The 24,957-nt window shown below is 51.4% G+C and overlaps 1 protein-coding gene across 5 annotated transcripts in view; it reads left to right on the plus strand.

The window, feature by feature from the left end:
- The first annotated feature begins 1,742 nt into the window (after window positions 1-1,742).
- DNAH1 (dynein axonemal heavy chain 1) overlaps window positions 1,743-24,957 on the plus strand; it is an 81,092-nt gene continuing 57,877 nt past the window's right edge. For 4 of the 5 annotated variants that reach the window (XR_007514418.1, XM_049862502.1, XM_049862504.1 and 1 more), the window contains exons 1-11: window positions 1,743-1,805; window positions 5,138-5,525; window positions 6,873-6,945; window positions 9,186-9,360; window positions 9,876-10,032; window positions 11,176-11,308; window positions 13,621-13,782; window positions 14,092-14,344; window positions 21,971-22,128; window positions 22,868-23,079; window positions 23,907-24,205. Coding sequence is in view for 4 of the 5 variants with exons in the window: in XM_049862502.1 (XP_049718459.1) it covers window positions 5,172-5,525; window positions 6,873-6,945; window positions 9,186-9,360; window positions 9,876-10,032; window positions 11,176-11,308; window positions 13,621-13,782; window positions 14,092-14,344; window positions 21,971-22,128; window positions 22,868-23,079; window positions 23,907-24,205 (1,976 nt within the window). In the remaining variant the exon portion in view is untranslated. Of the gene's footprint in view, window positions 1,806-5,137; window positions 5,526-6,872; window positions 6,946-9,185; window positions 9,361-9,875; window positions 10,033-11,175; window positions 11,309-13,620; window positions 13,783-14,091; window positions 14,345-15,360; window positions 15,414-21,970; window positions 22,129-22,867; window positions 23,080-23,906; window positions 24,206-24,957 lie in introns of those variants that run through there. The other variant, XM_049862505.1, reaches the window with a different exon arrangement.

Below are 24,957 nucleotides of genomic sequence, written 5' to 3' on the forward strand. Positions count from 1 at the left end.
GTGGGCTGGTGTACCCATTTAGTCTTGTATGCATGATTGAACCACGAAGCATGTTTCTCACATGTGTTACTGAGTTCTTAAAAGAACACAACGTTCAAGGCAAAAATTATTAAGCTGAACTGTTGTTCGGTTTAAAGAAGACTTCAGGGGATATTTTGGGTTTAAGGTTTAAGATTATCTTAGGGCAATAGTTTTGGGGGTTCATCCAGATTCAATGGGCTGACCACCCTTGCCTATGGTCACCCTCACTCTCCTTCCAGCAACTGTCACTGAGTACCTACTGTGTGAATGCCAACAAGAAAAGCAAATAAACCCATGAAATTCCAAATTCTGTGGAAATTCAAATTCTGTTCTGCAATGTATCTCCTTTTGACCAATATTCTTCTATAGAATCTTAGATTGAAAGTTCAGTAACGGTAGCCAGGCACCATCCAGTTCTGATCTCATGGCAAAGGAGGCAGTTGTTCATGGAAGCCATTAGCTACACCTTCCATTTCCTCCTCCTATTCCCGAGGTTTCTTCTTCTTCTGTTGCTCCAGGTGAATAGAGAACAACTGTTGTATCTTGGATGGCCACTTGCAAGCTTTTAGGACCCCAGGTACCACACAAATATCTGGAAGGTAGAACAGAAGTACTAAACATGATATTAGGCCAATTCTGTGGCATGTCCCATGAAACTATGACTCTAAGCCTCCAAACCAAGGAACCAAATCCCATGAGGTGTTTGGTTGTACATAAGCAGCCTCCGAAGCTGCTCTTTGTTGTTGTTGTTGTAAATACACCCATCACACAACATTTACCAATTCAACTTTTTACAAGTATACAACTTATTGACAGCAATTGCATTAATCAGCTGTGCAACAAAAGGGGTCCAATTCTAAGAAGGGTCTGGGCAGGGATTCTCAGGTCGAGGTGGAGTGTTTTCTTCTGGTTTGTAATCCTACCTCCTTCTCTTACGGAACAGCTGAGACGGGTACAGTGAACATCTCTAGTCCTCCATGCACAAAGGAGTGAAATTCTGCCTGGGCCTGCACCGGCCCCATGACTGGCTGGAGTTGGGATTGTTGTGAACAATAGGGCTTTCCTTGGCTGGTAGATCACCAGGCGTTTCTTCCTAGTCCGTCCTAGTCTGGAAGCTCTGCTGAAACCTGTTCAGCATCATCAAAGCAACACGTGTCCACTGACAGAGGGGTGGTGGCTACACATGACGTGCATTGGCCGGGAATTGAACCCTGGTCTCGCGAATGGAAGCCGAGAATTCTACCACTAAACCACCAATGTCCCACATCTGTCTGCATCTGCGCAGCAGCAGTGGCTTAAATACGAACTGCCAATTTGTCAATTTCCCCAATTATTCCCCCGAAATAACTCATACATAGCACTTTTCAAAAACAATCCAAGAATCAACGTTCTCGAACTGCATTTGAATGTTTTGTCTCTTTTTACTCGAAAAGGATCCCGGAGATGGGATGGGTAATGGAGCCTGGATTTGAGAACTTAGAGGGCTGACACCTTACCTGGCCAGCCCCGCACCCTTCTGCCAAGGATGACGGCCCCCCCCCCGCCCCGCCCCCGGGAACGCCCAGCACAGAGTCCGGGGGTGGGACGTGGAGGAAACAGCCAGTCCGGAGCGGGAGGATCCAAGTCCTATGGTGGGGGTGGAGCGCAGGCTTAGGGACGCTCGCGGACCGAGGCTCGTCCCCCACTGTGCCGAATGGTCTCGCCCTTTAGCAACGGGCCCAGCGTCTTTCCCTAGAGACGGGCTGCTGCGCATCCCAGACCCAGTCTTCTGCGCTGTGGAGCCGGTAGGTTGGGGGGGTCGAGAGCGGGCAGGGGACCTCGATAAGGCACAGAGGGCTAGCGGACAGAGAGGAGGCCGCCCTCCTGGCCCAGGCTCCCTGTCTCTGCCCACGGGTCTGGGTGAACCCAGACTCTTCACTCAAGAGCCCCGGCCTCTCCCCCACCCCCCCACTGCCCTCTCTCTCACCCTTCCTCTCTCCGCCCCCAGCCTTGGCCAGTGGGAAAGGAAGGGGCACACTTTTAAACAACCTTGCAGATAAGTCCTGATTTGGGGCCCCATTCTTACTGCTCAGCATGTAGCCCCTCCCTTCTCCTGTGGAAGGCCCATGCAGGAAGGAGCAGGGTTCTGGTCCCCAGCCACGCAGTCCCTCTCCTGAACCCGATCACATGGAGTCTCCTTAGTCCTCAGTGTCCCCACCTGTAAATTGGGAGAGTACCGGTGCACCTACCAGTTGGTTACTGAGATCAACTTCATTCCTTTCCTTACTCATCTCATTCATTCATTCATACAATCATTTAACAAACATTTTCTTGGCACCTACTGTGTGGCAAGCCTGTGCCAGTCCTGTACTAGGTGCCGAGGTTCCAGAGATCAGTGTTCCTTTAAAATTCCCCTGTCTTTGGCCCTCATGCCTAGCTTGGCAGGGGAGATGAGAAGCCCACATATGATTATAATGCAGAGATGTACACTGAGTGAGGGGCTCAGACAGCTGTGGGAACACGGGGAGGGGTTGCATAGGTGGGTGCTTCGAAAAGTTGCAGAGAACCACATGTCTGAAGGAGTTATTGCCACCCACAGGGATATTTATGAGGATCGAACATCCCTGTCCATCTGTGTCTGTCCATCCTAGGGCCAGGCAGGTGGTTGGGTCAGTGTGGGGTTGAACATCAGTGAATCCAACCTGAAACCTCCTTTGGCTCAAGCCAATAAGACTTCCAGGTGATCTGACTGGGAAGAAAGAAGAACCTGGGTTCAATCGCAACTGTGCGTCTTGCAGGCTGTGTGACCTTGGGCAGATCACATGACCTCTCTGAGCTTCGTTTTTCCTGCCTCTGAGAAGTGGGGACAGTCTCAGTTCCCACCTGAGAGATTTAAATGAGATGATGTGTGAAGTATGTGCAAGCCCCTCATAACATTCACCATTCCCAACACTGTGCCTACCAAGGCTACCCCTGCCATCTTACTGGCCAGTGCTCTTACACAAGCAAGGGAGAGTGATCAGAGTGACCAGCAGAGGCCTTGTGGGGAACCATGTCCATCCCCCCTGCCAGCTTCCTGGGGGGCTGATGGGAGGCAGAGGTCTGTCTGTCTGTTGTGGCTTCTGCACACATTGGCCACACACAGGTGTCCAGAGCTGGGGCAGGATTGGAAGGGGGGCAGTTGACCCTTGTGAGGGCTGAGGGATGGAGGAAGAGCAGGAATCTGAGTTTGCAGCTCCCTCTCACACCTTCCTTCTTGGGACATGCCTGAAGCAGTCCCCCACTGCCAACTGAATCAGAGGGAAATGGCTCACAGAGGCAGCAAACCTACCGTCAAGACTCCTTCGGCCCCAGCGACATTGTGGTTTCCTTGGCTTTCCCACATCTGTTACCTCAGCAGGCCTTCATGACACACCAGTGATGCAGGCCAAGTGTGGCCAAGCCATTTGAGGCCTGGGAAGTGGGGGAATGGAAAGCTTTCCTGTGGAGTGTGTTGGACTCTGACCTGGACTCTCCAAGCCCTGCTCTGTCAGCTTGGCTATTTTGTTCAAAGACAAAGCACTCCTCTGTGGATTTGCAGCGGTGATGGGGCGGAGCCCAGTGGGCCCAGGTGCTCTGGGAAGGGCTGATCGCTGTTGGACAGGTGGGCCAGGCTTGGCATTGTTTTCAGCACCTGCCCTGGGAGGTGGCTGGCCACAGGGAGTGGATTCAGGGAACAGAGTTCCAGTCGGGGAGGCTGGGCACCCCTGACTGGTTAGATGCCCTCGGCCTGTGGGCTGGGTAGTGGGGCTTCCTGCCAGAGCCCCACCTGCCCTTGAAGTGGCTGTGCCAGCTCACCGCCGCCTTCTTAGAAGTGGGCTCAGCAGCTGCTGGGGAGCTTTGCTCCAGCCACCCCCGCTACCTATTCCACCCATCAGGCCCCTGCTTCTATCCATCCAGAGGCCTCGCTGCTCTGCCTACACCAGCCAGCCCCACTAGGGGGCTACAGTGGAGGTGGTGGCACAGGAAACACCTAGTAAAGAGCAGCTCTGGGGTTGGGGCTGGGCCTGTACTGCAAGCCCTGTCCCTGTGTGGGAAGCAGGTGAGAACATGGGGCAGGGAGGGGTGAGGCTGCTTGGGTCAGGTCCCCATTTCCTTTTGTTCAGATGAACTTTTTTTTTTTAACTGAAATTTTTATTGAGATAACTATAGATTCACTCCCTTTTTATTTTTTGCGCCAGCTTTATGTGAAAACCTCATCTTCCCCATACCCTCGTTCAGATTCTTGCAACGCTCCCCTGTCAGGGATTTTCTCTGGTGATGCATTTTGCAGTAACAGAAGGCAACAGTGGTTTGGCAAGAGCTTGCTCATCCCACAGAAAAACCTTGCAAACCCTTGTCTTTGGGGTAGAGGGTGTGCCTGAGCCTGGGGGCGCATCCGTTGCAGCCGTGGTGGAGATAGGAGGCTGTTTCATGAGCTGGGCTGGCCTCAAAAGCTAGGGCAGGGAGTGTTGTTGTGCTGCCATCAGCAGCATCTGTGGGTCAGTGGAGGTCCCACTGGAGTGTCTATTTAGTCCCCTCACTCCTGGGGCTGGAATGGGGTGTGGTGGGCAAGGATGGGAGAGGCGAGGCTGGGCCCAGTGCACACCCAGGAGAGGCAGCTGCCCAGCAGGGCTGTGCTGGGGCACTGGGCTGCCTCTGGCTGAAAGTCATTTTGGGGAAAACCAAACAGGGCCCTTCGTGGAGTGAGCGAGCTCTGGGCCACCCTCCTCATCTCGCTCTGCTGAGAAGCCGTGTTTTGCTCTCTAAGATGCTGGGAGGGGTGGACAAGTGCAGAAACATTCACTGGGTCAAGGGCATTTGCTCTTCCCTGGCCCCCTGCACCCTCCTTCACTGACCCCATAACACTGGGGCTCGTTTTTCACATGCAGCATCTGGGGAAGGCCCTACAGTCTCCCGGAGGGGCTCTCCTGGCTCCTGGTGTCTGTCCTGATTAGGAGGAGACCTCTCACCCCTCTGCACGCTCTCTTCTGTTCTCCGTGTATAGTGGGCTGGGGCTTGTGGTTAGGAGGCAGACTAGGTATCCCTGTGTCACGGTGCCCCTGGGGGCTGAGGCCAAGGCTGGCAAGGGCCGAGTGATGCTGGTGTCTTCTCCTAGGAGCTCTGGCTGGAGTATCGCTGTGAGAAGCAGCATGGAGTTGCCTAAGAAAGAAGGCTGCAGCCCACGCAGGAGCCCTCAGGGCCTGGAGTGCAGCCTGGGCAATACTCCTGCAAGCCGAGAGGACAGTCCTGGGAGGACTCATGCAAGCCTAGAGTCCAACCTGGGGAGGATTCTTCTGGGATCAGATTATGTATCGAGAAGGTCTCCTCCAGACCCTGATCCCAAGCCACCACCTTTACCCATGCCCCCGGCCCCACCCTTGCTCTCAGACTTGGGACAGCCCCGCAAGTCGCCCCTGACTGGAGCTAATAAGAAGTACCCACTGATGAAGCAGCGTGGGTTCTACTCCGACATCCTCAGTCCTGGAACATTGGATCAATTAGGGGTGAGTGGCAGCCTACCCCTACCAAGTCTGAGCCCTCCTTGTGAGTTCCATTAGTTTGTCCATTTATCCATGTAGCCATTATCAACTATTTATCCACCCATCCACCCATCCATTTTATCATTCATCCTCCCATCTTTCCATCCACCCATTCATCATCCATTCATCCACCTTACGTCAATTTATTCATCCATTTATCCATTTTTCCATCCATCCATTCATCCTTTGTTCATCCATCCACCCATCCACCCACCCATCCATCCATCCATCTTACATCAGTCTATTCATCCATCCATTTTTCTATCCATCCTTCCATCCATTCATTCATCCTTTATCCATCCATCCATCCATCCATCCATCCATCCATCCATCCATCCATCCATCCATCCATCCATCCATCCATCCATCCATCCATCCATCCATCCATCCATCCATCCATCCATCCATCCATCCATCCATCCATCCATCCATCCATCCATCCATCCATCCATCCATCCATCCATCCATCCATCCATCCATCCATCCATCCTTCTGACTTTGCATCCACCTGTCCATTCAACAATTCATTCAACAACACATTACTGAACATCTGCTCTGTGCCAGGCCCTGGACTGAGCACTGGAGACACACTAGAGACACATGTATTGTCATGGGGCAATGGCTTTGTTGAAAGAGACCCCATAGCTCTGGTTGGGAAGGGCTCTTTGGGGATGAGGTGGCATAGTGCTGAGATCTAAGAAATGGTGCTGAGGGGGTGTTCTAGGCAGGGGAAAAGCAGGTTCAAAGACCTGATGTTGAGTTGGGCTCATGTGAAGAAGAAGGGTAGAATGTGAGGGGAGATAAAGTGGGATGAGGATTGGAGTAGAAGGAGGGCAGGATGGGGAGGAGATGACTAGGGGAGAGTTCACAGAGCCTGTAGGTAGGTCCCAAGCAGCCTTAGGAAGCTTTGGGGCAGGGGAAGGACCCACTGATACCTCCATGCTGGGACTGCCAGAGTGGCCTTTGGGAGGGGAGGTACCCACAGAGATACCCGCTGGCCTTGTTATACCTCTGTCTCGTGGCTCAGCCCCTGGACACGTACCTAGAGTGTTCGCAGAGTGAGGAGGGGAGCTGTGCTGGACTGGAATGGGGTGGAACCGGCGTGTCCCAGGTGACCACAGCCTCTCATTGCCTGCTGTGGCCTTTGAACAAGGAATTGTGGGAATTCTGAGGTTCTTCATACCGTCTCCCCTGTGCTCCTAGGGTGCCCCCAAGTGGACCTTGGGGAAGGCACCTAGCCTTAGGTCCCTCCCAGGTCTTGACTGTTCCAGTGATGTTCACACCCACTCATGACCAGGGGTTTGGTTTCAGAACGTGTGCTGCGGCCCTTACGTGCACCAGGACCTCCTGCGGCAGGCCGACCTCGACAAGTTCACCCCAAAAGGTCAGTGCCCGGGAAGGCCTAGTCTGAGCTATAAAATGGAGTTAACAAGAGACAAGGTGCTTGTAAGCTATTTCATCATTGCTCTTAGCAGAGCCGGGGCCAGGGCTGGGGACTCTGCGGGCCAGGGTCACAGTTCTCTGCCCAGCTGGGGGTGGCAGGGCATTTGTGTGTGTTTTCTGCCTCCCCTGGGACATGGGCCTGAAGGAGGTCAGGACTGTGTCTGAGTCTTTCCCTGCTGGGCCAGCATCTAGAACAGGGCCTGGCGCAGGTAGGTGCTTAGAAGATCTTTGCTGCAGAAGGGGGCTCTCCTCAGATTCTGTGATGAGTCTCAGGCACGGCCCGGGCAGTAAGGTTTAAGGTCTGCAGGGTGGGGCAGTCCCCGGGGGTGGAGGGGAGAATGGAGTGGCCCCGGGAGAGGCATCAAGCAGGGCCCTGAGCAGTGGTGAGGAATTGGGTGGGGGCCCCTCTGCCTGGCTGGGTTTGCCTCTTTCCTCCTCCTGCAGCCAACATGCCCCCTTTAATCAGGCCCAGATGCCCTGTGGTCCCAGCTGTCTACCCCTCCCTCTGCCCCCAGGAAAACCTGGCTCCTTGCTGGCACTGCCCAAGCTCAGTTCACGGGGTCCATGGCCTTATGGGGTCTGTGAAGCCCTGGAACCGGCATAGGAAACATTGCGCATATGTGCGTTTGTGCAGTTCTCTGAGCATTCAGTCCAGTTGTCAGCAGTCTCACAAATATCTGTGGCCCAGAAAATGGTTCAAAACCTTGTAGGTCTACGGGCTGTGGGGTATGGGGAATGGTGACCCCACTGTCCATGGTGGGGCTGGGGGTTAGCAGCTCTGCCAGCCCCACCCACATGAGGAAGAGCAGCCTGAGATTGCCACAAAGGGCTGTTAGTCAGGGCTCTTGACTCCCAGCAATAGACGTTCCCTCGTTGCCTTGGCTGCTTTAAGGATAAAAGAGGCCTTGAGAAGCCCACCCAGGCACACAGACTCAGCAGGGGCTAGAGGCCCAGGCTTGGCTCTCCTCACCCAGGCTGCTTCTTGGGCCACTGAGACTTGGTGCTGGGCCCTGGGAGCCCCTGGCCCTGGGAGTAGGATGGTGTCACTGACCCATAGGCTCTGGAGCAGGTGATCAGGGGTCTGAGAACAGCCTTCTTGGCCAGATCTTTTTGGGGCTGTAAGGTTCCCCAAGTGTCTGGCAGCTCTGGTGAGAGCTGACTTCAGCTGGGGGCAGGTGGCTCCTGCACAGTCTCACATACCAGCCCTGCCCAGCCTCTGGAGGCTTCTGTGGGGCCCAGCAGATACTTCAAGGTAGGATCTCTTGCAGCGTGACCTCCTCTTGCCCTCAGGAAGGGGGTCACCAGGGCCCTCCTAGGGCCCTTGGGGCTCTTTAGACCCTTCTTCCACAGGGGGAGTAGACGGGGGCTGTCAGTGGGGCACTCTGGGCCCCCCAGCCCGTGCAGTGGGAGAGGGAGCCCATCTCCTCCTGAAGTATATTCCCAAATCACCAGTTCCCATCTCCGTAGGGCCAGGGTGAACAGCTCATCCTAGTTTGCCTGAAATTTTCCTGGTTTTGGCACTGAACATCCCATGTTCTGGGAAGCCCCTCAGCCTTGGGCTAACTGGGATGTTGGTGACCCTATCTTTGAGCCCCTCTGCACCAACTCTCCTCCTTCCAGACCTGGAGATGGAAGCCTTCCTTCTGCAGCTCAGGTTGTCTAACTAAGGGTCACCATTTCTGTGACTTGAGGGGCCCATGGGGCCAGGACAGTGGTGCCGCCTGCTCATATGCATATCCATATGGCCTGATATGCCAGGGGGCCTCTAGGATGGGGGTGGTAGGAATTTATCCAAGTGTGCAGGGAGTTAGTTATCATGCCTCTTTCCTGTTCAGGTGACACCCTCCTGCTTGTTTAATTCAGCACCTGGCTTGAACAGTAGCCACAGGTTCTGGGGCCCTGAGTGGCCTGGAAGGGAATGGTCAAGCATGCTGACTCTGGACAGGGAGAACAGAGCCAAAATAGACCTTCTGGAGGCCCTTGCCTCTCCAGGCTTGACCCTCTTGGATGCCTGGTGCCACGTTTATCTTCTCCCTGCTGTGGCCTGGCCATGGTCAAGGTGCTGAGCTTGCCCAGAGCATGTCCGCCTGGTACCTTTCCCTTTCTGGAGCTATTTCTTACATGAGGGCAGAGGTGGGCCCAGGCCTGACCCCTGGTCCCTGCCTCTCCCTCTGCCCACAGTCCAAACCTTTAAGCTTCCAGAGGACTTCCAGCACCACATGGAGCAGCAATACATCGGGTCCACCACCCAGCTGCTCACCCAGAGCGACTTCCCACTGCAGGCCTACGAGCCCAAGGTGCAGGTGCCCTTCCAGGTGCTGCCAGGCCAGCGCCCCCGCAAGACTGAGATTGAGAGGTACCAGCTAGGTGCTGGGGGGTGGGTGGGCTGTGGGGGATCTGGCCTCCAGGAGGTGGCATCCACCCAACTCGGGGGAAGTGGCAGGGAATAAGGGACTGCAGGCAGCTCGTGGCAGTCCCCATGGCAGAGATTATTAAAATGGGTCTGTGGGCACAGGGTTGCCATGAGTTGGAATCAACTTGACAGCAGCTGTTTTGTATGTGTGTGTTTGCATGTGTTTAAATCAAATTTTCTAGCCCTATTGTCTCTTGATAGGAGCAAATCACTTTCCTCACTGTGAAATTGGGGGTGGGGGGGTGGCTTTTAGTCAATGTGGTGGGGTTGCCAGGGCAGGACAGGGCCCTGGACACCAGCCCTAGTGACCACACCACTTCCTGTTGGGTCCCAGAGAAGGGAAGGCTCTGGGGAGTCCCTGGCCACACCCCTGCTGACACCATGGACCCTTGCTGACACCCCTGGAGCCACCTCACACAAGCTGAGATGTCACAGGCTCCTCTCCCCACCCATGCCAGGAGGAAGCGGCAGTACCTGAGCCTGGACATCGAGCAGCTGCTTGCCGAAGAGGGTATCGACTCCAACAAGCTCATGCCCAGGCACCCAGACCCCCAGCACCCCCAGACCATCAAACAGGGCCGTGACCCACTCTTCCCCATCTACCTCCCGCTGAAGGTGAGCCCAGATTCCATGGATGGCCGGTGGGCAGGGAGTATGGGGCACAGGACCCCAAAGGGGGGCCCGTGTCATTCTCAAGCACTCACTGGTTAAACAGGGCAGCTGAGTAATCAGAACCTACCTCAGGTGCCTCCAGCATCCTAGGCTGGGGAGTGAGGGGCCACAGGACCCCTCAGACACTGATTCTCTGCTTCTTCCTCAGGACCCTGGCAGCTTGTGTGTCTGAGCTCTGCCCCTGCCCCGCTTGCAGGCCCCTGCAAGCAGCCCAGTATGGAATAGTGCACAGGCCTCCCTGACCAGGACCTGTCTGGGCTCTGGGGACTTGCTTCGAGGCTTACCAAGACCGTGGGTGGAGGGCATTAGTGCAGCCCCCTTGAGGTACAGAGTCTTGGGGAAACTGAATCTGGGGAGGACAAAATGGGAGCATAGCCTGGCTTTGGCTTTCCCTGTCTCCCTGCCTTCCCTTTCTGTGACCTCAAGTGTCTCTTGCCTGGTGGCCCTGTGCGTAGGAAAAGCTGAATCCAGACACTCATGATCCTGGACGCCTCCTGACAACCCAGAATAGCCACCATTTCTGAATCAGGGTGGGTTGCCCAGGAAAACCCAGGGCCTACCTCTTCCCTCAAGGAGCCCTGGTGGCACAACGGTTAAGCCCTGGCACCAAAAAGTCCCTGGTTTGAACCCACCACCCGTTCTTCAGGATAAAAGACCTGGTGATCTGTTCCTGTAAAGACTATAGCCTGGGAAACCCTATAGGGCCTTCTACTCTGTTGTATAAGGTCGCTGTAAGTAGGAACTGACTTGACACACAACAACTACAGCAACAAACCTCTTCACTTGAACCTGAGCTAGAGAATCGTGGGCAATGGAGGAGAAAGCCCACATTCTGTTCTCTGACTCCCCAGATGCCCCTCTGCCTGAGCCTTGGGGTGGCTTGGCTGACCAGGGGACCTGGGTTTGACGGAGGCAGATCCTGTGAGCCTCTGTGGGCAGCAGAGGAAAGGCTCAGCTCTTGGGCCCCAGGCTGGACTGTGTCGTCTGGGAGGACACACCTGCACACCCAGTCCTCTGGCATTCGCAGCCCCATCCAGGCCCATGAGGGCTGAGCTCTTTTTCCCAATACCTGCTGCTCTCCTCTAGGTGTTTGACAATGAGGAGTTTGACTGCCGGACTCCCCAAGAGTGGATTAACATGGGCCTGGAGCCAGGGTCTCAGGACAGGAAGCCTGTCCCTGGAAAAGCCCTCTTGCCCACTGATGACCTCCTGGGGCACGGTGAGCAAGGCCAGCCCAGGGTGGGGAGAGCAGCCCTGCCATAGATTCCTGGGCTTCCCTGGACCCTGGAAGCCCTGGAGGGGAGGGAGGGGGGCATGACCTTACCTTCTGAGGCCTCCCAGCCGGATACAGGCCAAAGGGCTGGCCACACACAGGCAGGAAATGCAGAGACTGGGGATGATGTTGGCAGGAGCTGGGAGAAGGGACAGCTGGATGATGCCTAGTGTTTGAAAAATATCTTTGATTATTGGCAATAAAAACTGTACATACTTGTTGGAAACATTCAAGCAATGCCTAAGGGGTCTGATCCAAGCCCCCCACCCTAGCACTCAGAAATCAGCACTGCTCCAACCGTCACTGTGCCACTTGGCTTTTATCTCTGCGTGGACAACACACACTCACACACGCACACACATACCATCACATTCCATATCACACATTGACGCAGCATCCCACACACTTAAACACTCACACAGACACACTCGTGCACATTTTCATGAACACACACACACACACACCCCTCATTGATCCTGGACAGTTTTGGGCTGTTGGTAAGTGCCAGGGAGAGCACCCAGGGCCACCGTCCCTGCCCGTGCGGGTGGGTCTCCGCACAGGCACCTAGGAAGGAGGCCTGAGTCCGGAGTTTGGAGGTGGCCATTCCCCTATGCAGGGTGAGGGCTGCTCTGCTTCCTGCCCAGTGGGTGGACAAGTTGCCGTGGGGTGAGGTGTGGGCCCAGTGTGCCATCTGAGGCGGGAGGCAGGATCGTAAGGGCAATGACTGGTTTTAACGCTGCTCAGCTTCCGGGGGCCCTCAGTGAGCTCGCTGAGCAAGCTGTAAATTTGCGTTTCGTTTTAAAACATGGTAATGCTAGAATCAATTTCTCTGAACTAGACAAGGAGCCTAGAATGTTCCCTTTACTTTGGATTTAATTACAAAAATAATTTAACTCAATTGTTCCCAGATCCCCCATTCCTGGTGATAAAACAGAAGGTCTGGGGCTGCTTTAACCTTAAGTGCACCGATCACCAGCCTCCCCCGAGATGCTTCTGCGTGCAACCCTTCCCGCGGGCCTCGCCTTGGGCGGTGGGCACTGGTAGGGGGAGGCTGATAGGCAGCGTTTCTGCCAGAGACCACTTGTTTTCTGCTGGGGACTTCCTGTGGCATCTTTTCCTCTAAGCTGAGCCAAGATAAGGTCAGCATTTTCAAAAAAATGAAACTTACTGGGAAGGGGAGGAAAGCTAACCAAGAACTGAAGCAGCGGCAGACACTCTCTTTTACCCATCTATCCGGCATCAGGATGGAGGGAGGTCGAACAGCTGTGCTTGGAGGCCTCCTGTGCCGGGTACCAGACCACATGCTCCTTCCTTCCACAGAAGTTTAGAAGCACTTACTACCTACTAGCTTCCGTTCTAGGCACAAAGGGCACAGCTGTGACCAAGAGCGATAAAGTCACTAAGAGAGAGCTGATGCTAGTGGGAGGAGGCTGACCAGATGATGCACACATAGTACACCTGTAGACAGTGACAGGTGCTGGAGGGACCAAACAGGGTGACCAGTCTGCGTGCCTGGGGTCAAGGCACCATTTGAAGCAGGATGGTCAGGAATTGCTTGTCCAAGGAAAGGTCACATGAGCAGGGAGGGAACCATCAGGGAGGTGACCTGAGGGAAGAGTGTTCTGGAAAGAGGGCACAGCCAGTGCAAAGGCCCTGAGGCAGGAGGAAACTGAAATGTCACAGGAATAGCCAGCCATCCATTGTGGCTGGAGAGAAATAAGTGAGGGGGCAGTGGTAGGAGGTGACCTGGAGAAGGAGGCAAAGACTTTTGGCCTGAGGAGTTGGCAGGGTGCCCGTTCTGACCAAGCAGGCCCTGAGGCCCACTTTGAGCCCACTGCAGAGCAGCAGCCTCCTCCCCACCCTGCCCTGTCCTGCCGTGAGGGGCCCAGAGGTCAGCTGCCACCTGAAGCCAACAGGGAGGGCTTCACCCTGGCCTTGGTCATATTGACGAGGTCCAGGTCAGCCACTGTGACCTTTACAGCTAGACTCTGCTGTCAGCCTGTGTCTCTCTGCCCTGGTGGGGAACGTGCAGAACACAAGCACAGAGAGGCCTCGTCTTTCTGGCCACTGGCCCTTCTGCATCTCAGCTGGAGGAAGCAGGGCCCGGACCCTGCTGGAGCCAGAGGGGGGTCATCCTGGTAGGAGAGAGGCCAGACTTGCGACCTCTGAGACTGTCGCTAGCACCTGCCTCCCACCCCGGGGTTATCTACTTGCCCCCTTAGCAGAGAGCACTGGTGGGGTTTCCCCTCCCTTTTCAGAGGACCCCAAGAGTCAGAAACTGAAGTACGAATGGTGCAAAGTCGGCGTCCTGGACTACAATGAGGAGACGAAGCTGTACCTGGTGCACAAGACGAATGAAAATGGCTTGGTGCGAGATGAGATGGGGAGGCCCATCCGGAATGGAGGGGTCACTGCTGAAGGTACAAGCCCCCTGGCTCTGCCCCAGGACTCCTAGCTCAGGCCCAACCCAGCCTGTGGCTGAGGCCAATGCCTGCCCAGGGCACAGCCAGCTCAGGTCTGAATTCTCCCTTGCCTTGCCACACTGTCACCCTGTGGCCGCCTGCCCCGTGGCCAGTGAGAACTAGGGGCCCCGCCGCTCAGAGGTCCTTGGAGGGCAAATGGCCATCATTTGGTGTGCCAACTCAGTGGCTGGCGGTGCTGCCTTCAGCATGATGTCGAGAAGGATAGATGTCTGATGCAGTATGTTCCTTTTCCCACCTGGCCCCCAGGAAGGCCCCCTCTCCTGGCCTGCCAATACTGGGTGCCTCGGATCCAGCTCCTCTTCTGCGCTGAGGACCCATGTGTGTTCACGCAGCGTGTGGTTCAGGCCAACGCCCTGCGCAAGAGTACGGAGGCGCTGCTGCTGTACAACCTGTATGTGGACTGCATGCCCTCCGAGGGAGAGAGGCTCATCAGTGAGCAAAGCCTAAGCAAGATCAAGCAGTGGGCGATGAGCACGCCACGGATTCGCAAAGGGCCCCTGTGAGTCCCAGCCAGACCTGTCCCTCTGCCTGGCATCACCTCCTCCGGGGAGCCTCCCATGGTTCCCCAAGGGGGCAGTGTTTCCTCTCTGCTGAAGTGCTCTCTTTCTTCTTTGGGGCTGTTTTGTCCATTGCACTATGGACATCTTGAGGCCCAAAACAATTTCTTCTTCATCTCCAGATCTGTCAGTTTCAGTATGGACTATTATTTTGTTCAGAGGGGTGTAAGCTGTGTCGTATTGAATCAACAGATTTAGTCTCCACTAGAATTAAAAACAAAAAGCTTTTACTGAAGAAATAATAAAGGCATTTTGCGGATCGGGGAGCATTCACAGACATCCAAACGAGATGCTGGAATGCTCCAGAATTTCAGGGGAAACAGTGAGAGTTTAAAACGGTTTGTGTTAGCAGGCGTGTTGCAGGGGCGAGGGGAGGAATCATGGCAAAGGGTATGAGGAGTTTTGTTAAACTGCCAGTTTTTAAACAACAGCAAGTTCACTTGCTAAACTCTCAGGGACAAGACATCCTGAGATTTGTTTAAGGAAGCCTTCTGTCAGGAATATATTGGGTTAGTACAGCTGCGTGATTGCTCTTTCTTTCCTATCTTTAAAGTAACAGGTTTGTGCTTTCACTGATTTACAAGTTTACAAACGAGTTAGCAGAAATGAAGGGGAAGATCTCAGTAAGTGAAGTTTCATTTGGGAGTCAGGATATTGGAACTTGAGGCTTGATGTTTCACCTTGGTTGCAGTTACGAGTCAGTTACAGGCTTCATCTTAATATTATCAGTGCTAATCCTATTTCTTAACCTCTAGGAGACATACTCAGACCCCTGGTGGCGCAGAGGTTAAGAGCTTGGTTGCTAACTAAAAGGTCGGTAGTTCGAATCCACCACCTGCTCCTTGGAAACCCTATGGGGCAGTTTTACCCTGTCCTATAGGGTTTTTTTTTTTTTTTTTTTTTTTTTATAGGGTTGCTGTGAGTCGGAATCGACTTGATGGCAACTAGTAGGAGACATACTATGGAGCCCCTGGTGATGCAGTGGTTAAGAGCTCGGCTGCTAACCAAAAGGTCAACAGTTCAAATCCACCACCTGCTCCTTGGAAACCCTATGGGGCTCGATGGCAATGGGTTTGGCTTATTATTATTATTAATTGATTTCTTAATATTGAAACAACTTTGCATTCCTTTAATAAATCCCACTTGGCTGTGGGGTATCATTTTCTTAACGTGGTGTTGGATTCTGTCTGTCAGTGTGTTGTTTACAACTTTTACATTGATATAAGTGCTGTTGGCCTATAATTAAAAAAAAAAATCCTTATCAGGTGTAGGTAGCAAAGTTGCACTTACTTCATAAAAAGAATTTTGAAGTTTTCCTTCATTTTAAAACGTTAGGAACAATTATGTTGCATTATGGTATCTGGACATTCCCCTGTGAAACCACCTGGGCGTGATGTTTTTTTGTGAAATAGTTGCTCTCCTATTCTACAGAAACGGGTCTGTTTAAGCTTTCTATCTCCAAACCAAAAAAACCCGCTGCAGTCGAGTGGATTCCGACTCATAGCAACCCTATAGAACAGAGTAGAACTGCCCCACAGAGTTTCCAAGGAGCACCTGGTGGATTTGAACTGCCGGCCTCTTGGTCAGCAGCTGTAGTACTTAACCACTGTGCCACCAGGGTTTCCTTCTGTCTCCAGTGGGATCAATTTTGGTATACTTTGTTTGTCTGGAGAGTTGTCTCTTGTCTAGGTTTTAAAATATATTTGCATGGAAGTCTGCAAAGTAGTCTCCTATGATTTTTAAATTTTCTTCTGGTTCAATGTTTACTTCTCCTTGTCATTTCTTATTTTGCAGAGTTATGCTTTCTTCCTTTATTAAGTTAGTTAGTGGTTCGTTGATTAAAAAGCACAGAATTTAGATTTATTAATTAGATCGACTGTTTATTCTCTACCTCATTGATTTCTACTTTTATATTGATTCTTTCCTTCCTGTGACTTCTTTGTCTTACTTTTTTGTTACTTTTATAGAAAATGGCAATGCGCGATGTGTGCATATATGTGTGCGTGCACGTGCTAGGGATTTAACACACTTGCTTCCATTCTTATCGATCAGCATGTTTACAGCTGTGAGCTTTGCTCTGATCACTGCCGTATTTCATCGTCATTATTTTTTGAATTCCATAAATTTGGTTTGTATTTCCCCCTTCGTTCAAGAGTGTAATATAAGGTTTTTAAAATTTCCACATGGAGGGCCTTTTTGATGTTTTAATTTTGTTGAGATTTTCTCATTTAATTGCATTGAGAGTATTGTTTATAATATTTTACTGTATGGAACTTGCTGATGTTTCCTTTGCGACTTAGTGTATAAGAAATTTTTGTGAGTATTCTGTTTGTACTTGAGAAGGTATATTCTCTAATTAGGGTATAAAAGATATATATATATATATAAAACATATCTACATAACACTATGCATATGGTTATGTAGATACGTTATATATATATGGATTCCAATCTATCTTATTAATTATGTTGTCTGTGTCTTCTATGGAGCCCTGGTGGTGCGGTGGTTAAAAGCTCAGCTGCTAACCAAAAGGTCGGCAGTTCGAATCCACCAGCCACTCTTTGGAAACCCTATGGGGCAGTTCTACTCTGTCCTGTAGGGTCGCTATGAGTCGGAATCGACTTGACGGCAACCGGTTTTGTCTTCTATTATTCTTACTTATTTTTGACCACTGAGAGTAGTATGGTATATCATCACTGTAAATTGCGGTTTGTGTCCTTAGTCAGTTTTAATGCTTTTTGATCTGAATTTTACTTTATTTGATATCAGAATTGTACCTGGCTTTCTTACCGTTCCCATTTGCATGATATACCTTTCCTCACCCCTCTGTTTTTAGCCTTTGTGAATTAGTTAATTTTAGGTAGGTCTCTTGTTTTCAGCATATAGTTGGAATTTGCTTTGTGAGCCAATCTAAAATCCTTTTTCTAATGAATAAGTTAAGCCCATTTACCTTTATTGCTATAGTTGATAGATTTGATCTCATTTTTATCATCATTTTGTTATAATTGTTATGTGTCTTATAATACAATGCCGTTTTTCTTTCTCTACATTATCTGTTTTCTTTGTTCTTTTATTTTTTTTTTAATTTCTTTTGGTATTTAGGAAGGTTTGTACCTTTATTTTAGTATTCTCTTTTGTGCTTATAGCTTTTAAAGTGCCCTTTATCTCCCGCCTTCCCATTTAACCTTTTAATATCCGGGTTTTCAGTTTTTAATCGTATCCTCCAACCAGGGGCAGATTGTCCAATAAGCAAGGTAAGCACGGGCTTACTTGTGCTTACTTACTAATCTGTAGTGAAACCCACGTGAAATTGTTCACTACAGATTAGTGTTTACCTGGCTTCCTGGGTCATCCGCCCCCGTCAGGAATTGTGAATTTGAAGAGGCATTGATTCTGTAGGAGGGTGCAGTGGGGTTGGGAGAGAGACAGATGCCAGCCACACCTAGACGTGAAATCTTTGGTGTGGTGAAAAAATTTGAAATTATTCCCTACAGATGACCTGGTAAGCAAAGTAAGCACCGTGCTTACCTTGCTTATTGGCTAATCTGCCCTTGCTTCTAACTCCCTTCTGTCTCCTGTGCAACCATCTTTGATATGATTCTACTTTTTCCTCTTTTCCCATTTTTAGTTGTCTTTTTTCTACTCAATATTTTAAAATAATAGTCCTCTATTGTCATCTCTATCTTTGTTTCCATCTTAAATCTACAATTAAATGTATTAAGCATGGCAATGTTTTTTCTGAAGTTTCTCCAGTCATCTCTTGGTTGGATGAAATTCTTCTTCTAATAGACTCCTTATGGACGTTTCGAGGGTATAGAAGTCCTTGAATTCTTACAAGTGTAAAATATGAAGGACGGCTTGGCTGGCTATGAAATTCTTGATTCGTACTTTCTATCCTTGAGGTTTTTTTTTTTTTTTTTTTAAATTAAGGCTACTCTATGATTGTCCTTCTTTGTACGTTGCTTTTGAGAAGTCTGGTGCCAGTCAGATTCCCCTTCTTTTGTAAGGAATTTGATCATTTTGCTTGGAGCCCTTCCAAATTTTTTTTTTTTTTTTTTAATCTTTAATGTCTCATTGTTTTACCTGGATATGCCTCAGGGTTGATCATTTTGAGTCAGGGGTCAGCTTTCCCAAGTACCCAATGAACCTTTTAAATTTCCAGATTCAAGTTTGTTTTTTCTTTTAATTTCTGGGGGTTTTCTTGAATTATAGTTTTAAATATTAGTTCTGTTTTGTTTTCCTTCATCAGGGATCTCAATTACATGTACATGTGTTGCTTCTTCTTTGTCTTCCAATTCAAGTACTTTCTCTCTGACTGTTTTAGTTCTTTCTTTCTCTTGTTTTTATCCTCTTGGTGGTCCTCCTGTCTTTATTCAGTGCCCTTTATTTGGCTCTATTCTCCTGTGAACACTTGTAACTTAACCTTCATTCCTGACATAGTTTTGTCTTTTTCTTCCCTGAGTTCAATTAACTCTCTTTTCATGTACTTCATTTTTTTGTTCATTTATTATTATTTTTGAATTTCTAATTCAAGATGGTTTTTCATATACCCCAATGCTTGTTGGAGGATATTAGTTTAATGTGAAGTGTTCTATTACACTTTTCTTCTGCTTTGTCCTTGTTTTTTTGCGGGGAGAGTTGAGTGGGAATTTTTATCACTTAATATGTGTGCCCCTGGGCGGCACAAGTGCTTAAGTGCTACATTACTAACTGAAAGGATGGTGGCCAAGCCCACCCAGAGTAAGGCCTGGCAATCTGCTTCTGAAAGATCACAGCCTTGAAAACCCCATGAAGTACAGTTTTATTTCACATGCGTGGGTTCACCACGAGCAGCAATCGACTAAATGGCAGCTAACAACAACAATAACAGTGAGTTGCAATTTTTTCCTTATAACATCTTTATATATAGTCTGCTTTCACCTATTCAATTCATGGATTTGGGTGGTTTACAAGATTCCTAGTTAAAGGGCGCCCTCTTCTGCTAGTATAGCAAATTATTTGTGTGTGTGCGTGCCTACATGAGTGTGTGCACTCTCCTGCATGCACTACTAAGAAGAGTTGTGTGTCCTCCAGTTTTTTTTGTTCTCTCTTATTTTGCAGGACCCTAAATTTTCCCTTTGGCTTCTTTCCCCTTCACCCTCTAATCTCCAAAGGGCTTCTTTTCTTTTACCACCTTTCCCTTAAACAATGCCTTTCCAAGAATGCTACCTTAAAAAATTGCATGGACTTTTAAGTCCCCTTTTTTTGCAGAAGGTCCTCTGATTTATCAGGACTCTTTTTCAGTATTTTTGCAGTTAGGGTGGCCTTTTTCCTCCTGGCAGGACTTTAGATCAGTCTTAGGGCCACCACTACTCCCCTTTTCCCCACAATTTTTCCCACACTGCCCTTGCTCTCTGTGAGGGCTTGTGGCAGGAGTGTGAGAGATAGCTTGCTGAGAGTTATTGTTTACTTTTCTGCTTACAGATCATTTGAAGTGTGGGAATTCTGTTTATTCTAATCATGCTAAAGTTGTGGGTTTGGATAGTATTATTGGTTCTTCTTGTTTCTTTTTATTTTATTATTATTATTTTTGGAGTGTATGCTGGGAGATTTGAATTAATGTAGCCACCGTTACTTGGCTGCCTAGAATTCCATTTCTTGAGTTTTGTATTACTTGGATTATCTTTGGCTGTGAGCAACAAAGATGTCGGGTTCAGACTGGCTTAGACAGCAGGGAAATACATTGCTTTACCTATAACAAGACATCTACTGTGTGATGGTCCTAGGCTTGCTAGTCAGAGCTCTGCAGTGTATGCTGGCTTTGTCTTCAGGCAAGATGACAGCAGCAGGTTCAGAAGCACAGCAGAGTCTGGGGTGCATTAGGTCCTGTCGTAGATGGGGTCCTCTAGAAGCAGAACCTGATGTGGGGATCTTGGAGCACCTGCTTTATTGATGAAGTTCTCTCAGGGAGTGAAGGAAGCAAGATATGATAGAGGAAGTAGCTAGGCAGAGATGTGGTTTTAGGAGAAGTAGAGCCTCAGCCTTATCCCACAAGGAACTCTGGAGCACGAACAGCACCACAGAATTTGCCCTGCAGGAGACATGACAAAGAGACTTGACTTTTATATTTCTGCATCAGGCATTGATCATAACTGGGTCATGTCCTCATTCCTAAATCACTTATTGTCAGAGGGAGCCATACCATGAGGGGGTGTCCCAGAAGCTCTCTGAGGAAACAGGTGCAAGAAGGAAGGAGAGACCCACTGTGTCACACCTCTGAGAGCTGGGTTAGATGAGGCAAAGCAGTGACGGCTGGGCTGGATAATGTGGGGGTTGTTGGTGACCTCAGCCAGAGCAGCTTCAGCGAGAACGGGAGGTGAGGAAGCCGAGAATACACCCTTCAGCCCCTCTCCAGCTTCGCTGTGAAGAGATGCAGCAGTGACCCAAGGTCGTGAGGTCAAGGGACTGACTGTTCCTAATGATGGGAGATGCTAGCTGTGGGAGGGAAGGAGAAAGAAACCGAGGTGACTGAGGAGGAGGAGCCGGCAGGCCCGGTGTGAAGGGAGGGTTTGCGAGCCGCTCCCTAGGAGCAGGGCAGGTCTTCTGCTGTGGTGGAGGAAGGTGGAGAAAATAGGTGGAGTCTCAAATGGGCTGGCAGATTTGGGGGTGGGACAGTGGGTTGCTCCTGTCTGATGGCCTCTGACTTCTGGGAGAAATAACGAGACCATTATTGCCCAAAGTAGGAGAGCCATTATTGCCCAAAGTAGGAGAGCCATCTGTGGGGTTGACGAGAAGATGAGAAACAATCTTTTCCAGGTAATGAGGGATATGAGATTTTTAGGTCATATTGAGCCAGAGCATCAGGAGTGTCGGGATAGGAAGCATTTTGGGAGCATAAATGAGGCCTGCCCCATGCAGAGGGACGAAATTTGCCCTGAGGGAGAAGCAGGCTGGTCAGGCTGAAGTGGGGGCTGGGTCGATAAGGGTGTCGCCACCAGAGGGACCAGAATATGCAAAGGCTCTGAGAAGAGCAAGCACACGTGCTCTCAGGGACTCAGAGGGGCTCCCTGTGGCTGGAGCTGGGCAGGAACAGGGAGAGTGGCCGGAGACGAGGGGAGGGAGGGGCAGGGCCAACTGGAAGGGCTTCTTGGGTCACTGCAGGAGGTTGGCCTTTACCCAAGGATCCAGGGGACCCAGGGACAAATTTTAAGCAAGAGAAGGACGTGATCAGATTTGAGTGTTGTGGGAAGAGGATTCACATGTGCAGGGGTGGAAGTGAGGGAACCAGGCAAGGAGGGTGGCCAGCAGTAGGGTGATGTCGAGAAGTGGGAAGCAAAATGGGTGGGACCCAGGGATTGATGCAGTGGGGGAAGGGGTGGCATGAAAGAGAGGCAAGGGACAAGGGTGATGGAGGTTAGTGGCTTACGGGGCCAGGTGGAGGTTCTGCCCATGGATCTAGAGGGGAAGCCCCCAAACTCGTGTCCCCAGGCCCCTGTCAGAACAGAGCCGGGACCCCAGCGGGCCCGCAGTGTGGGGGTGGCAGAATGTTGGAGCCCCCTGACTCCCCTTCCCGGTCCCCACTGGGCAGGGTTCTGGAGCACCTCAGTAGTCTCGTCAGAGAAGTGAGCCTGGACTACGAGCGCAGCATGAACAAGATCAACTTTGACCAAATTGTCTCCTCCAAGCCCGACACCTTCTACTACGTGACTCTGCCCAAGACGGAGGAGGAGAAGGTGCCTGAGAAAGGTGAGGGTCAGCAGACGAGGGCGGGGCGCGCCCTCCCCGGGATGGTCTGACCTGCCGCTGTGGGCGTCATAAACCCGACACTCACCCACACCTCCCCCGTCCCCAGCATCGTCTCTCCCCAGCTGCCTGAAGAACTCATAAAAAAAAACATTGGACTGAGTAGCACAGAAGTAGGAAGATATATGTGTACTAGTAAAGCACTCATTCAAGCGTAGATGCAAAGGGCTTCTGATTATGGGACCTGGGGCCATTGAGCCCTTCCCCCTCCATTGGCAAGAGCAGCCTTGGTCTGGCTGGGGCCCCATGTGGTCTTGAGCGCACTGGTCCTGCTAATTTTATTGCCTGGACCCAGCCTCTGCATGTGTGATGTACCCAGAAGGTGGGGTGAGCCAAGGGCGCTGGGGATCCAGAGGGCCCTGGCACCTACATCTTCCTTTCTTGATCTTACAGGGCAGGCCCCAGGAGGGCCTTTGGGGTTGTGTGCGGAGAGGTGGGGAGTGTATGGGAGGGTCTGCAGCTCTCACCCACTCCTCAAAGGTGTCTGTGACCCAGAGGGGGCTGCAGGGGAATTCGTTTATTCATCCCAGAACAGGGCCTCGTTGCTGGGCCTTGAGGCCACTCAGGGAGGCTGGTGGCAAAGAGAGATGCTGGGGACACAGGTGTCTCTTCCTCTAGATTGTCCTGATCCCCAATGAGTCCCAGGTGGATCTGACGCTGGCCCCTGGCCCCCACCCCACAGGGCTAGTGTCTGTCCCCGAGTACCCCTTCCAGGAGCAGAAGGAGGACTTCACCTTCGTGTCCCTGCTCACGCGACCGGAGGTCATCACAGCCCTCAGTAAAGTGCGGGCCGAGTGCAACAAGGTGACCGCCATGTCCCTGTTCCACTCGACCCTCTCCAAGTACAGCCGCCTGGAGGAGTTTGAACAGATCCAGTCACAGGCCTTCTCCCAGGTGCCTGCGTGAGGCATGGAGGGCGGGCGCTGGTGGGCATGGGGAAGCCCGGGTGGATGGCGGTACAGAGAGGCTGCGAGCACTGCTCACCTAAAATCAGACCTTCTGTAGGGTCGCTATGAGTGGGAATCGAATTGATGGCAACTGGTTAAGGAAACCCTGGTGGTGTAGTGGTTAAGAGTTCAGCTGCTAACCAAAAGACCAGCAGTTCGAATCCACCAGGCGCTCCTTGGAAACCCCATGGGACAGTTCTACTCTGTCCCATAGGGCCGCTATAAGTCGGAATCAACTTGATGGCAACGGTTTTGGGTTCTGTGGGGCCTGGGGCAGGGACTGAGGGAGACAGCGTAGGCTCCCTTCCCAGTCACTTTTCATCCTGACCCTGGTTGTCTCGGAAGCAGAGCCCTTGTTTTGTTAAGGAGAGAAGTCACTCTATGTACCTCATATATGCCTGAGGATTGGGGTGTGAGGGAAGCTTGGCGCAACCTGGTGGGGAGACAGACTGGGAGAAACCTACCTCTTTCTGTCTCGTCCTGCATCTGCCTCTCTTTCTCTCTCCGCCCCCCCTTTCTGTCTTGCTTTCTGTCTCTCTGCCTCTCTGTCATGTGCTCCATGGCTCTGTCTCTCTCTCCCTTGGCTGAGGGAGAGCCCTGGCTCTGTTCCAGTCTATCCTCCTGTCCCTCCCTCCCTCCCCTGAGCAGCCCTGGGTCCCCGGGTCACGGGCCTGGCAGTAAGTTTCAGATGTGACCTGAGGTCGCCCGGAGCTCTGTGGCTGTGGGCAGTGGGTCCCTGGTGTGACTACATGATGATACCTGTGGCTACTCCAGGTGCAGATGTTCCTCAAGGACACCTGGATCAGCACGCTCAAGGTGGCCATGCGCAGCAGCCTACGGGACATGAGCAAGGGCTGGTACAACCTCTACGAGACCCACTGGGAGGTGTACCTCATGTCGAAGCTGCGCAAGCTGATGGAGCTGATCAAGTACGTGCTGCAGGACACGCTGCGCTTCCTGGTGCAGGACTCTCTGTCCAGCTTCTCGCAGTTCATCAGTGACGCCTGCTGCAGCGTTCTTGACTGCACCGACGACATGGTCTGGGGCGAAGACTTCGTCAACAGCCCCTACAGGTGGGGCCCAGATGGGTGGGACCCCTGTTGGCACCAGAACCATTCCTTGCCAGGCCCCAGGGGCTAGGGTAGACAGGTCAGGCCTGCCAGGCTCCAGACAGCAGAGAAAGCCTGGCTCCCCCAGGCTGCCGGGGACCATCCAGCTAGCACTGGCTGCCGTTTCTCCTGGTGGCTTCATTTACTTGGTCACTGAGGCACTTTGTCAGGAAATAGTTTTTTTTTTTTTTTAATGGGTTGCTATGAGTTGAAATTGATTCCACAGCACCCAACAACAACAACAAAATACACATGTAACAAACATTTGCCATTTCAACATTCTTTACATGTACAGCTTAGTGACACTGACTTACGTTCATTATGTGGCTCGGTCATCACCCTTGGCCGTTCCCCAATTTTTCCATCATCGAGAAATGTTTGTTGAGCACCTAGCTGAACCAGGCGTGGTTCTAGGGAAATAAGAGAGAATGGCCCCTGCTTCCACAGGGGAGGCAGACAGCAAGCAGATAAACAATTAAATAGACACGGTCACTCTGGCATGATAGACACTGGGATGGGGGGGCTTTGCAGGGGGTAAAGGTGGCATCTGAACCGAGACCTGAGACGTGAGAAGAACGGACTGTGGGAGATGAGGGGGCACTCAGGCTGGGACCAACCCATGCAAAGACATCGAGGGAAGAGAGGGCTTAGGCATTCATGGAAGGAAAGGGCAGGGGTGTGGCTGGAGTCTGGGGAGGGCAGGAAGGAGGGTCAGG

The sequence above is a fragment of the Elephas maximus genome, chromosome 20, assembly GCF_024166365.1.
Source record: "Elephas maximus indicus isolate mEleMax1 chromosome 20, mEleMax1 primary haplotype, whole genome shotgun sequence".
Lineage (NCBI taxonomy): Eukaryota > Metazoa > Chordata > Mammalia > Proboscidea > Elephantidae > Elephas > Elephas maximus.